This window comes from Marmota flaviventris, chromosome 16 (assembly GCF_047511675.1).
Source record: "Marmota flaviventris isolate mMarFla1 chromosome 16, mMarFla1.hap1, whole genome shotgun sequence".
Taxonomy (NCBI): domain Eukaryota; kingdom Metazoa; phylum Chordata; class Mammalia; order Rodentia; family Sciuridae; genus Marmota; species Marmota flaviventris.
Genome location: NC_092513.1, coordinates 48,718,719 through 48,734,148, shown reverse-complemented (window position 1 = coordinate 48,734,148; position 15,430 = coordinate 48,718,719). Strand labels below are relative to the sequence as shown.

The 15,430-nt window shown below is 34.4% G+C and overlaps 1 protein-coding gene across 2 annotated transcripts in view; it reads left to right on the top strand.

Annotated features, from left to right (window-relative positions):
- Positions 1–15,430, top strand: part of Mib1 (MIB E3 ubiquitin protein ligase 1) — a 161,979-nt gene that overhangs the window by 82,506 nt on the left and 64,043 nt on the right. For both annotated transcript variants that reach the window (XM_071602863.1, XM_027935671.2), the window contains exons 8-9: positions 5,959–6,103; positions 8,162–8,295. In XM_071602863.1, coding sequence (XP_071458964.1) covers positions 5,959–6,103; positions 8,162–8,295 — 279 coding nt within the window. The remainder of the gene's footprint in view (positions 1–5,958; positions 6,104–8,161; positions 8,296–15,430) is intronic.

Below are 15,430 nucleotides of genomic sequence, written 5' to 3'. Positions count from 1 at the left end.
AAAGAGGCATAAACCTTCTTAGAATTGTACCTCCATTGGCACTTAGAAATTAGAAATAGCACTGAGTGTGGTGGCTCATGCCTGTGATCCCAGTGACTCAGGAGGCTGAGGCAAGAGGATTGCAAGTTCAAAGCCAGCCTTAGTAACTTAGTGAGCAACTTATGAGACCCTGTCTAAAAAAATAAGGGCTGATAATGTGGCTCAGTGGTTAAGGGTTAAGTGCTCCTAGGTTTAATACTCAGTACCAAAAAAAGAAAACAAATTAGAAATTGTTTTCTAATTTATTTCACTTAAATTAGCCTGAGAAGGTCCAGAAAGGGATGTGGTTGATCTTTTTTTAATTTATATTTTGTGGTACTGAGGATTGAACCAAGGGATGCTCTTCTACCGAGCCTCATCCTCTACCTTATTATTTCATATTTGAGAGAGTATTTCATTAAGTTGCCAAGATTGGCCTTGAATTTGTGATCCTCCTGCCTCAGCCTCCTGAGGAGCTAATTTTACAGGAATGTACCATCACACCTGTCTTGTGTTAATATTTTTGATATAGTACAATGGAGAATGTGATATGGTGTTAGGCAGTAGAGGCTCTCCTGATACCAAGACCCTGAATGAGATAGGAATATGCTCGTTCAGTTTCCAGCAGTTCCACCACAGCTTTCCTGCTTTTGGGACCTGTGTCTCTGAAGGTCTCAAAATCTGAATCATCTGAGGTTAGCTTTCCTCTCATACAGTACAGTTCAATTTTATTATTCATTCAATACATTTTCACCAAATGCTCATTAACAACAGACAAAGGAGTGAGTAGGTCCACATAAAATGTGGCAGGGATCATGGTTGAATCCTAGTACACAATTATTATGGAGAAAAGAGAATAATTCTAAATACAATGAAAATATACTAGAAAAATGTGCACAGAAAACTGAATGTAACCAAAATCTGGTAATTCCAAATGAGCTAAGAGAAATTAAGAAAATGACAGGATATAAAAAAAGAAATAACAATTAGAAATAATGTGCTAAAATTTTAGGAAATGAAGAGAAAACGTCACTTTATTTTTTATTTTTAAATATATATATAATCTTTTAGTTGTAGGTGGATACAATACCTTTATTTTATTTATTTTTATGTGGTGCTGAGGCTCAAACTCAGTGCCTCATATATATTAGGTGAGCACTCTACCACTGAACCACAACTCCAGCCCCAAAAAGGTCATTTTAGAAATGGAGACTAATTTATTGGCAGGAACACAGAGCAAATAAGTATAACAGATAATGTCTTAAGAGCAGTAGAAGGAGGGCTGGGGCTGTAGCTGTAGCTCAGTGGCAGGCTCTTGCCTAGCACGTGTGAGGCACTGAGTTCGATCCTTAGCACCATATTTAAAAAAAAAAAAAAAAAAAAAATATATATATATATATATATATATATATAAAAGCAAAATAAAGGTATGCTGTCCATCTACAACTACAAAAAAATTTAAAGAAAAATAGAGCAATAGAAGGAAATAAGTAGGAAATTAAAAAAAATTTAAAGTTGTTGATGGACTTTATTTTATTTATTTATACTTGGTGCTGAGAATCGAACCCAGTGCCTCACACATGTGAAGCAAGCACTCTACCACTGAGCCACAACCCCGGCCAAGAAGTAGGAAATTTTAACAATAAAAAAGATACAAAAAAAAATTCCACAGAAGTGCAAACATGGAATGTTTATATAGCTATATTAATAAGCTTTTCCAAAAGGAAAACCAAAACTCAAATGAAATGAAACAAATGCTACATTTTTTCATTTTGTTTGTTTTACTTTTTGCAATGGTAGGGATTGAATGTAGGGCCTAGAGCAGGCCAGGAAAGCACTCTACTACCAAGATACATCCTCAGCTTTAAAATCTGTGATTCTAGAAGAATACTTTTGAAATTAAGAATTTGAAACTAAACATTAGAGGGAGGGTACATTGCATACTTGGGAAAACTGATCCAGAACAATAGGATAATGAACCATATTCTGGGAAAGTCTTTAAGAAAAGAAACAATTTCTTGGACTTCTAGGCTAAAAACCAAAGTATTGGTCTTGAAGGAAAATCGTTTTGCTATTAAGAAAAAATCTGATCTTGCTGGGTGCCGTGGCACATGTCTTTAATCTCAGCTACTTCGGAGGCCAAGGCAGAAAGAGAGAACCTGTTTCACAATAAAAACAAGAAAAGGGCTGTGGATATAGCTCAGTGGTAAAGTACTAGTCTGGCATGTGCAAGGCCCCTGGGTTCAATCCTCAGTAAAATCATACGCACACATACACACACAAAAAAAAAAAAAAGAAAAGAAAAAAAATCTGATTTTAGTATATTATGTCAGAAAACAATGAAAATAACATTTATTTAAGATACTTAGGAAAGAAAATTTTAAACTAAAGATTTTATATATAACCAAAGTAACTTTATAGTGTAATAGCTGCAGATTGCTATCAAGATGTAAAAATTCACAGAATTTTATTTCCATCAGTCCTTTCTGAGTAATCTTAGGAATGAGTCTTAAGACAACCAAAATGACTAAGGTTAAATGACAATTTTGATGGAAAGGGGAGAGAACATAATGACTGTATGTTTTAACAAAGTAAAGTATAACTATCCAAAACTGGAGTGGTAATGAAGAGAGCTTATGGAAAGATCGATAAACTGTTTGATTGTATTTTAGTTACATGAACTGGGATGAAATCAAAATATTAAAAGAGATAGGGTAAGAGATATGTATCTATACATACATCTATACATCTATAAATGTATATGTTTTTTAAAAGAAGTAATAAGGAGATATATATGTACACATATATGTATTTATGTAAACGAATTAATGTAAATAACTGTTACTACAATAGAAATTTTATATAAGAAAAGTAATGAAGCTGGGTGTGGTAGCACATGCCTGTAATCCCAGTGATTCAGAAGGCTGAGGCAGGAGGATTGTGAGTTCAAACCCAGCCTCAGCAACTTAGTGAAGCCCCAAGCAACTTGGGGAGACCCTATCTTTGATGAAAAAAAAAAAAGAGCTTGGGATATGGCTCAGTGGTTAAGTGTCCCAATACCCCCAACTCTACCCCCAAAATTACCTATATTAAAAGAGGCTAGGATATGGGGCACCAAGGTTAGAAGGGATTGAATATGTCTTATTTTATGTATTTGATTTAAAAGCATTCACATTTTATATAATAGTAAAACAAAATTGAATTTAAAAAGAAGACTTCTTCCTACATGTAGAAAATACATGAATCTAAATATATTTCCTCGGTTGGCATAACCATAGAGAAGGGAAAATTCTAAGTGATTGTGTGTGTGTGTGTGTGTGTGTGTGTGTGTGTGGTGCAGATGGAACCCAGGGCGTGAACATATCAGGCAAGTACTTTACCACTGAACTATAAACTCCCAGCCCCTCCATGTGATTTTTAAAAAAATATTTATTTTTTAGTTGTAGTTTTACATAATACCTTTATTTTATTTATTTACTTTTATGTGGTGCTGAGGATCGAACCCAGGGCCTCGCATGTGCTAAGTGAGCATTCTACTGCTGAGCTACAACTCGAGCCCCCATTCCATGTGATTTTAAAACACAGTAATTTGTGTTTATATCCTTACAGAAGGAATATACACAAACTGCATGAAAAAGAAATACACAATTTTCAGAACTCTTCTTCTATATAGTAGTTTTGATACTGTTATTCTGAGATTGTTGTATGTGACAAAAAATCAAATGAATACTTACATCATAATTTTTTCATCCCCAGTGAATTTGAGAACAAGAATTATCAAAGTGGAGAAGGGCAATATGTATGATATAGAAGAGATAAAATAAAAACTCTGTCTCTTTGATTCAAATTGGAAGAATGTTTAATCTCATGATTTGTCTTTCAAAATATAACAAAACAAAGAAGGAAAAAAAACAAAACCTTTTTTGCTCAGTTCTGTCAATGAAAAGACCTAGAAAACAGTGAGCATTCTAGTAGTAATAACCAACCTCAGTGCCCGTGTTTTGGTTTTGAAATATCCTTGTGCTTTAGTTAAGAATCTCTTTGAAGAAATGGTTAGTGGTAACCCATTGGAAGGCATTGAAGATGAGCCTTATATTAGATAGCAAGGAAGCCATCAAAGATTTCTTCTGTTTTTTTGGTGCTGAGAATCGAACCCAGGGCCTTGTACATGCAAGGTAAGCATTCTGCCAACTGAGCTATATCCCCAGACTGCCATCAAAGATTTCTAAGGTTATATTAAAAGGACCAACAGTAGTTGGATGTAGTAGCGCGTGCCTATAATTCCAGGAACTCTGGAGGCTGAAGCAGGAGGATTGTAAATTCAAGGCCACCCTCAGCAATTTAGTGAGGCCCTAAGCAACTTAGTGAGACCTGCTTCAAAATAAAAAATAGAAACTAAGGGCTGGGAATATAATGCTCAGTGGTTAAGTACTCTTGGGTTCAATCCCCAGTCTCCCCCCCCCCCCAAAAAAAAAAAATAAGAAGACCAGCAGTTAACTTGAATGGATTCTCACTGACCAAACACAGGATCATAAGAAACCTCATAAATCAAATAATCCTGTTTCTTTTTTTTTTTCCTGTGGTACTTGGCATTGAACCCAGGGTCTGCTTTACTACTGACCCATACCCCAGTTCTTTTTATTTTTCATTTTGAAATAGGGTCTCACTAAGTTGCTTAGGGCCTTGCTAAGTTGCTGAGTCTGGCCTTGAACATAGGATCCTCCTGCCTCAGCCTCCATAGCCTGTGGGATTAGAGGTTATGTGCTACTATGCCTGGGTTACATCTATGTTTGAATCATCTGATTCCAAAACATGAGTATACAAAATAGCAAGTTTACTTCCTGGTGAGTTGACTCACATTGGTAATCCCATTGACTAGGGACACTGAGGCAGGAGGTTCACAAGTTAAAGTCCAGCCTCTGCGAGTGAGACCATCTCAAAAATTAACAAGGGTTGGGCATGTGGCTCAGTGATAAAGCACCCTTGGCTTCAATCCTCAGTACCAAAACATGAACAAACAAAAAGAAAAACATATCTATTTTACTACATAAATTATTTTCCTTCTATGAGTTTTGGGGGATTAAGTCGTGGTTTTTTTGTTTTTAAGAAATCCTATTTCCTCTTCTAAACTATATTGATCATGATTTTGGACTACCTGATTTGCAAGTTCTCAAGATATAGGGTTAAAAAGGGGTTAAATATAAAAAGTTTTTATGAACAAGATAGACTTTATCATGACCTTTTATATACTTGTGGAAGTGTAATGGTATTTACTAAGATATTTTTATATAGGATGTATTAATGTATTAAGTAATACTTTTTAAAATATCTTTTAAAGATTTTTTTCAGGTTTGTAACTAATACATAACTCATTTGAAAATGGATATCCTTTAAAATATTTGAAATTAGGAACAAGTAAAATTAATACTTTTATTTTTGTGTATGTGTGTGGTACTGGGGATAGAAACCAGGGGCGCACTTTACCACTCAGCTATATCCCCAGTCTTTTTATTTCTGTTTTGAGACAGGGCTTCATTAAGCTTCCCAGGCTCACCTCAAATTTGTAATTCTCTTGCCAAAGCCTCCCAAATTGCTAGGTTTATAGGTGTGTGCCACCACTCCTGGCAGGTAAAGTCAATATTTTAAAATGTAAGAACTAACTGTATGTGTTGGCATATGCTTATGATCACAAGTACTTGGAAAGCTGAGGTGGAAGATCACAAATTTTAGGCCAGCCTGGACAACTTAGTGAGACCCTTTCTCAAAACAAAATAGAAGGGGTTGGGGATGTAATTCAGTGGTAGAATGCTTTCCTAGTATGCATGATGAAGCCTTGGGTTCAATTCCCAGTACTGGGCGTGTGTGTGTGTGTGTGCACGCACACTGATTTATTTTATGATATGTATTTAGAAACATGAATCTTATCTGTTTTTTGAAAAGACTTTAGGTAAAGTTGGCCGAGTACAACAGATTTATTCAGACAGTGATTTAAAAGTGGAAGTTTGTGGAACATCTTGGACTTATAATCCAGCAGCAGTTTCCAAGGTAGCATCCGCAGGATCAGCCATTAGCAATGCATCTGGTGGTACGTTTTGCACTGTTTCTTTAAAAGTATGATTTACTTTCTGAGTGGCTTATTTTGTTTAACACAATGTTCTATCCATCCATTTTCCTGCAAATGGTACAATTTCATTCTTCTTTGTATCTGTAAGCCATGGAGGAAAATGAAAAGAAAGGTGGGGGATCTCATGAAAATTGAAGGGAGATTAGTAGAGTAAAGGAAAGGGACCGGGTGGAGGGAAGGGAAAGGGAAATACTGGGAATGATGTTGGCCAGATTATATTATATTGTGTGCATGTATAAATATGTAATAATGAATCTTACCATCATGTATGACTAATAATATTGTATGCATGGACAACTAATAATATTATATAATATGTACCAATAAAAAATATGGTAAAACAAAGTAATATGGTTTACATTAGAACCTTTGCTAATTTCCTCAGTTCTCATATATAGATGATGATGTGTGTGTGCTTGGCTTTCTCCCAGATTACATAGGCTCAGTTGAATTCTGACCATCTTTTAAAGTTTCACTAAAGGTTTTTCTTTTTCTCCTTTGTGATAAGCAAACTTTATTCTGGCTGAAGTACTCTCTGGAAAAGTTCCATAAATAATGTGCTTTTTCTTGAGTTTATCAGGGGCTTCTTAACCTGAAATTCAATATTCTACACTGTAGTCAGAACTTTTCTGTCAAAGAACTATCACTTCTTAAACTGCTTCATTTTTTTTTCTTTATTTACGACATTATTGCTAGCAACTGGCTTTCTTCCTGGATATTTTAAAATATTAGCATATTTTTCTCTTTATCACTTAATAAGAGTTATTATTAATACATGCCATAATAAGTAGAAAACCATGTTAAAATGTGAACTTGCTGGATACTTGGAGAGACTTGTTTCCAAAGTCTTTTCTTCCTGTACTCTAGCTTTTTATAACAAACTTAGTTCATTTTACAACATGTTACATGTACATTGTTGTCATTTAGGTAAAAAGATAAAGCCATAATTGTAAATGGAGAAACATAAAAGGAAAATGTTAGGGGACCTCCACTTTTATTTTTGTGCTGTTTTCTCCTTTCTCTTCTTTTGTTTTATTTCCTGTTGTAATTTGCTAGTGTACTTAAAGTTTAAATCAAATAATGTTTGTTTTTACCTTGAGGTTGGGTGGCATCTCATGCTGACCATGTGCAAAGTAAAAGAGTGAAGGGTAGCTCCAGTTTGTGATTCCTCTATTTTCCAGTAGCTACTTCAAGAGTTAAGGAGTAGAACTTGTTGGTAGTTCCTTTATTAATTTATTATATTTAGAAAAAAAAGTCGTATGAAAAAGTTGTACATTTGGGGCTGGGGATGTGGCTCAAGCGGTAGTGCGCTCGCCTGGCATGCGTGCGGCCCGGGTTCGATCCCCAGCACCACATACCAACAAAGATGTTGTGTCTGCCGAGAACTAAAAAAAATAAATATTAAAAAAAATTCTCAAAAAAAAAAAAGTTGTACATTTATCCCCGAGTTGGTCTTGTTTTTGTCAAAAAATTGACAGTTAATGAAGTGTGTTGTTAGCATTTAGATGTCCTTTTTCAGCTGAAAATTGCTTTGCCCCTAAAGCATATCACAGGATACTACAGAGATCACATTACTTTTGTACCATAATCATTGATATTTTGATTAATTCTAAGGTTTGTAATATTGAGCTTCGAGAGGCACTGTGGTTTACTTAAAGTCTAAAAGGAAGTTTGTATCATTGTCATATTCCCATCCTAGTGTTCATTCATAGTATCTTCAGTATGACTTCTAAATCTTGAATTATTGTTAGTATGTAACTCTATTTTTCTACAATTATAACTGGAAACACATGAATTGTAGAAAACTTAGAATGCTTATGGGCATGAATTTAATGTAGCTTCATATATTAGTAATTATATAACTTGCGTGGGTAGTTGTCTATAGCTCAGTACAAAGAATAACATTAATGATAGAAATAAAAAATAGGAAAAGATTATAGGAATATGGATAATAGTTATCTTTTAGTAGTTAAGGTTTGAGATCCTCCTATATTAGCAGCTTTATTTGATGCTTTGCAGAAAGACTCTCACAACTCCTGAAGAAATTATTTGAAACTCAAGAATCTGGTGACCTCAATGAAGAATTAGTTAAGGCTGCTGCCAATGGAGATGTTGCTAAAGTGGAAGATTTGCTAAAAAGACCAGATGTGGATGTGAGCATTTTAAAAATTATTTTGAAGCATACACAAAAAATAGCATAGTTATAATGAATCTTATATTCAACAGTTATTAAGATTTTTCCTTGTTAGATAATTAAGATTTTGCTACATGTGTTTTATCTATTCCCCTTTTCTTGTTTCTCTAAGGTATTTTAAAGCAGGCATCAGGCATTCTTCAGTGTGCACTTAAAAAAAAAATTGACATTTTCTTTTGTATTTTATGACTGACAAAACTTACATATAGTTTTTTTTAAGTGATAATTGTTTTGGGAAATGTTAGTGAATTTTCTCCATGTAAATGTGATTATATGACATCTTTTAAATATCTTTTAGAAAATTTTACAAATAGTTTCTTTAATCTCTTTTTAAAACATTTAATCTAAACTTGTACCCTTCTGTAAAAGTTGACTATTTCACTATTTATAATGTAGATGAATTAGAGGTCATGTGTTTGTAACTCTTCATAAGTGATGCTATAGTTTTTCCATTCACGCAAGCCATGTTTTACTTATTTTTTACAAGACACATATATATTTTTTACCCACCTCCCCGCAAGCCCTGTTCCTCGTCAACCTTCTGAGCCTGTGGAGTGAACCCAAAGGAGTGGAGCTCAAGCCATATTTTAAATGGGCTGTTTTCATTCTAGCATAGTTATTGTACTTTTGTTTAGTTATTGGTTACATGCTGGTACCAGTATTATGTTCAGTGCCAGAGGTTGTAGTTGATGTGGCAATTTGAATCATCCTCACTGTGTTATAAGGGCTGTTTTGCCACCTCTTTGTATTTTTGTTTGATTTTAAGTATGCTAGAGTTAGAAGATGAGAGCTATAATTTAAAAGTATTACTTTCTTTTCCAAAACTCTTGTGACATTTTAGCTTTATTGGATAGATATCAATTACAGCAAAACAATAATTTTTCAGATTTGTAATAAGTCACAAATAATTTTTTGATGTTGAAATTTCAAATTTTTTTTTAAAGATAGAGTCAGATTTCCTTTATATTCTGTCAAGCACATTTACATTTGTTATACTTAATTTTGTCTTCATTTAATTATTAAAGTTCTTGTAAAAATATTTTAGGGCATGCTTTCATATATATTCTTTATTTGATCAATAAATCTAACTTGTTTTTCTCTTTTATTTAAATTATTTTTTTAACTAATACTAAAATCATAAAAATCACACATTTTAGTTGGGTACCATGTAAAATTTTTATTAATGTATGCATTTTATAATGTTTAAATTAGGGTAAGCAGGGCTGGGAATATGTGTAAAGCCCTGGGTTTGATTCCCCAGTACCACCAAAAATGAATATAAACACCTGTCTCCTAAACAGTTATCATTTCTTTATAAAGGAAACATTTCAAAATCCTTTCCTCTAGCTTATTGAAATATCCAGTTATGTTATTTTTTTCTGTAGTCATGCTATGGTATAATAGCATATTAGAACTACTTCTGTCTGTAATTTAATAACCATTGATCAGCCTTTCCTCACTCCTTTCTCCCCGTTACTCTCCCATCCTCTGGTAACCATCATTCTATTCTCACATGAAATCATGTGGTATGTCTTTTGGTATTTTGATAGGACTTGCATTTGTAGATTGCTTTGGGTGTTGTGTTAGTTAGTTTGTACAGTGACCAAAATACCTGAGAAAAAGAAAGAAGAAAATATTTATTTTAATTTACAGTTCGAGAGGTTTTAGTGTATGGTTGTCTGACTCCATTTCTTCTAAGGCAAAGTAGAAATGGTGGTGGAGGAAAGCTGTAGAGAGAGGAAGGGGATAGGGACAAAGGTATGCCTCCAAGGACCCATTTCTTCAGCTATGTCCCATCTCCCAGTAATTCCATCAAATTATTAATTCAATGATGAGGTCAGAGCCCTCATGATCCAGTCATTTCGCAAAAGCTTCAGCCTCTGAACATTGTTGCATCGGGACCAAGCCTTCCACACATGAGGTGTTCTGGACATTTCATATCAAATCTTAAATGTAGTATGGATATTTTAAGAGTGTTGATTCGTCCCATCTATGAATATAAAATGTCTTTCTGTACTTTTGTGTCCTCTTCAATTTCTGTCATCAAATTTAACTTCTTTGGTTAAATTTATTCTAACCCTAACACTAACCCTAATCCTAAACCTAACCCTAAATCTATTTTATTTATTTATTCAGTTAGTTAGTAACTGGGGATTGAACCTAGGGGCATTTAATCCTCAGCCCTTTTTATGTTTTATGTTGAGACAGGGTCTCGCTAAGTTGCTCAGATCCTTGCTAACTTGCTGAGGCTGGCTTTGAACTTATGATTTTCCTGCCTCAGCCTCCTGAGCTGTTGGGATTGATTACAGTCATGTGCCACTGTGCCCTGCCTATTTATTTTTTGTAGCTATTATAAATAGAATTACTTTCACGATTTCTATATCAGATAATTTACTATTGATGTATAACAATGCCATTGATTTTTGTATGTTCATTTTGTACCCTCTAACTTTACTGAATATATTTACAAGTTCTAATAGTTTTTTGGTGGAGTCTTTGGAGTTTTCTATATAAAAGATTATGTCTTGTGCAAAGAGCTACAATTTGTTTTCCTCTTTTCCAATTTGGAGGCCCTTTACATCTTTCTCTTGTTTGATTGCTTTGGCTATAACTTAAAGTACAATGTAGAATAAAAGTAAGGAAAGGACTGAAATTTCATTCATTTGCCTAGTATGTGCAAGTGCCTGAATTCAGTCACCAGCACATAGGGGGAAAAAAAAAGCGGCAGAAGTGAGCATCTTTATCTTGTTCCAAATCTTAGAAATCTTTCAGTTTTTCTCCATTCAATATAATGTAAACTGTTGACTTATGGTATACAGCCTTTGTTATGTTGAGGTATGTTCCTTCTATACCTGATACATTCAGAGTTTGCATCATGAATATGTTGAATCTTAACAAATGCTTTTTCTGCAGCTGTTGAAATAATAATACAGTTTTTGTTCTTCATTTGTTGATGTGGTACGTCAGAATTGTGTATTTTGAACCATTCTTGCATCCCTAAGATGAATTCCAATTGATTATGATTTTATTGCTGTTGGATTTAATTTATGGGTATTTTGCTGAGGATTTTTTGCACATATGTTCAGCAAAGATATTGGCTTGTAGCTTTCTTGTCTTTTGTTGTCCTTGTCTAGTTTTTATATCAGGGTGTTTTCCTCATAGAATGAGTTAAGATGAATTTCTCCTCTTTAATTTTTTAGAGTAGTTTAATAATTTAAGAAGAATTGCTGATCTTGGTAGAATTCAGTACTGAAGCAAGTCATCTGTTTTTGGTTTTTCTTTGTTGGGAGATGTTATTACTGATTCAGTCTTGTTACATGTTACTGGTCTGTTTAGATGTATTATTTCATCATGACTCAATCTTGGGTGAATATGTCCAGGAATTTATCCATTTCTTTTAGGTTATCAAATTTGTGAACATATAGTTGTTCATGATAACCTGTCAAGATCTTTTGTATTTCTATGGTATCAGTTGTAATGTCTCCTTTTTCATCTCTGACTTTATTTGAATGTTCTCTTTTTCTTAGAAGTCTTGATAAGTTTGTCTATTTTATCTTTCTGAAGAACTACCTCTTGATTGCCTCGATCCTTTGTATTGTTTTAAGTCTCAAGTTTAATTTATTTTTGCTCTTATCCCTATTATTTCATTCTTTCTATTCATTTTGCATTTGGTTCCTTGAGGTACAGTGATAGGTAGTTTATTTGAATTCTTTCTTCTTTTTTGATATTAAGTTTTTATTGTCATAAACATTCCTGATAATGCTTTTGTCCTATCCTATAAATTTTGATATAGTGTATTTCCATTTTCATTTGTTTCAAGAATTTTAAAATTTGCTTAATTTCTTCCTTGATCCATACGTTGTTCAAGAGTAAATTGTTGAATTTTCACATTTTGTATAGACTTCTTGTTGTTGATTTCTAGTTTTGTTGTGCTGTGTTTGGAAAAAAACTCAATATGATTTCACTCTTAAAAATTTGTTGAAATTCTTGTAGGTCTATCAAATGATCTATTCTGGAGAATGTTCCATGCGTTGTTAAGAAGAATGTATATTATTTTGTAGTTGAATGAAATGTTCTGTCGATGTCTGTTGGGTCCATTTGCTCTGGAATGCATTTTAACTCTGTTTCTTTATTTATTCTTCTGTCTATTGCTGAAAGTGGGATGTTAAATTCTCCTATTACTATTGTCAATATTCTGTTCTTTTTTATTTGGTGAACTGTGGTTTGACCCCAGTGTCTTGTGCCTTCTAGGCACATGCCTCACCACTGAGCTACCTTCTCAGCCCCCCCCCCCCCCCATTATTGTATCAGTGTTTATCTCCCATCAGGTCTGTTAATATTTGCTCTAGCCGGGTGCAGTGGCATATACCTGTAATTCTAGCGACTCGGGAGACTGAGGTAGGAGGATTATGAATCCAAACTCAGCCTCAGCAATTTATTGAGGGCCCTAAGCATTTCAGTGAGACCCTGTCTCTAATAAAATAATAAAAAAGGGCTGGGGATGTGGCTCAGCAGTTAATCGTCCCTAGGTTCAATCCTTGGTATTCCCCCCACCCCACAATTTGCTTTATATAGTTAGATTCTCTTCTTTTGAGTGCATATGTAATTATAATTGTTATTTTCTTTTTTTGAATTGACCCCTTAATGATTATATAATGACCTTCCTTGTTTCTCTTTATTGCTTTTGATTTAGTCTATTTTATTTGATAAAAGTGTGGTTATTTCTTCTTTCTTTTGGATTCTGTTTGTGTGGAATATCTTACTTCATCTGTTCACTTTGAGTCTGTGTATGTCTTTAGAGGTAAAGTGAATTTCTTATAAGCAACATGTAGTTGTGTCATTTTTATCTATTTAATCACTCTTTGTCTCATAATTAGAGGCTTTAGTCCATTTCCATTATTTTAAAGTAATGTTTTAACAATGTCATACATACCAAAAATAGTTCTATAAGGTTTATTATGAAAAACAATATGCCTTCCTTCACACCCTTGTTTTCTCATTATTTAGAGGCAACTATTTTGAACTTGTAATTGATATTCTTCATATTTACCTCCTTGTCTTCTAATATCATGCTTTATTATTATTTCTTGATTTTCTTTCCTTTTTTTGATTTTGTGCTATAAATTCTCTTTTCTGCTGTGGAACCTGAGGATTCTGTTTCCTTTCACCACCTCCAGTCTACCCCCACCACAACCATACACACACTTTCCAGCTTCTTCATATGGTTATAGTATATTATAATTTTGTATATTCTGTAAATGGTATTTATATTTGAGCTGTGGAGTATGCTAGAATGTATTTTTCTACACAACCTTTTTTTTCATTATAGTTCTTACTAGTCCTTTTTAAGAAATAAAGATATAAATTTTAATGCAGTGAAATCAAGTTGAGTTTTGACAAATGCATACAGCCACTTAATCTATACCTGTATTAAGATGGAGAACGTTTCCTTTATTCTAAAGTTTCACTGTGATCTGCCCCAGATCCTGTTAACCCCATACATAATTTTAAAAGTTTTTCATTTTTATCTATATTTTTATTATTAATTCCTCCCCAAATTTCTAATTGTTCGTTTTCATATTATGACATCAGGTATATCAGATATTTGTTTCATATTCTGAGAGAAATTTCTTTTAGTGCCTTCTCACATTCTCTACCTATAAGTTGTCCTCTTTATATAGTCCCTGATGGCTTCCCTTCCCCTCTTTCTTGTGTTATATGTCTTGTTTTGTGTGTTTATTGTCTTTCCATGTTTACTGTATTTTTTCTAAGGTATAGATTTTAGTGGCTTTTGAGAAAGAATATGTGGAAAATACATCTTTCATGTCTTGATTTTTTTTTCCCCCCAACCTCACAGTTATGTTTGTATGGGGATAGAATTCTGAGTTAGAGATGATTTTCCTTCAGCATAATTTCAGAATTGCTGTTGAGAAGAATGAAGCCATCCTAATTCCTAAGTTTTCAATATTCTGTTAGTTTTAAATTTCAAGGCTTTTCCCTCTCTTTATGTTCTCATTCATGCCATCATGTTGGTATTTAAAGTGTGTATTATACTTTCTCTTCTTATTGAGTAGACTGTTGGTAAGGTCCTTTATATATTTTTTGTCCCTGCTAAATTTTTTATCTCTTCTAAGTTATTCTTTTCTGTTTGTTTTGGGCCTAGTTTTTTCATGTCAGAGCCCCTCCTTGGTTGTCTGGTGATCTTTGGTTGTCCCTTCTTCTCTAAGAGTGGGCATGTAAAGCCTTATTTGAAAGTTCCTATGTCTGTGAATGGGTTTGTCAACCCTTGACTTAACTGTGGGTTTGTCAGCCCTTGACTTAACGTTGCTCTGGGCCACTCCTGGTATAGTTGTTAGGGTTTTTCTGTGGAGCTGATCTGAATCCCCAGAAAATTGTCTTCATTCTCTGGCATAGAGGGTATAGACCTAGCTTTCAGACTTGAGAAGTGGTCCTGGTTTCTCTGCTTTCAGCTTGTAAATACTTACATAAAACTTATAGAGTTTTAAGTGCCAGGTTTCTAAAGGATAGAGCCTCTACCCTTTTCATGGGACAAATATTCAGGTTTCTGTCCAGTAAGGGAGGAGTAGTAACTAAGCTGTCTGTTATGGGGAAATCCAGGAATAGAAGTACCTTTTTCTTTTGGTACTGGGAATTGAACTCAGGGGCATTTGACCACTGAGCCACATCCCCAGCCCTGTTTTATATTTTATTTAGCGATAGGGTCATACTGAGTTGCTTGTACCTCAGCATTGCTGAGGCTAGCTTTGAACTTGCCATCCTACTGTCTTAGCCACCTGATCCAACCGCTGGAATTAAGGCATTCACCACTGAGTCCGTCATAAGTGCTTGCTCGCTCGCTCTCTCTCCCTCCCTCCCTCCCTCCCTCTCTCCCTCCCTCCCTCTCCCCCTCCCTTCCCCTCCCTCCCTCCCTCCCCTAGGGCCTTGTGCATGAGAGGCAGGCACTCTACCAACTGAGTTATTTCCCCAACCCAATAAGTGCTTTTATATATATAAATGTTATAGATGGACACAATATCTTTATTTTTTATTTTTATGTGGGGCTGAGGATTGAATCCCAGGCATGCAAGGCAAAC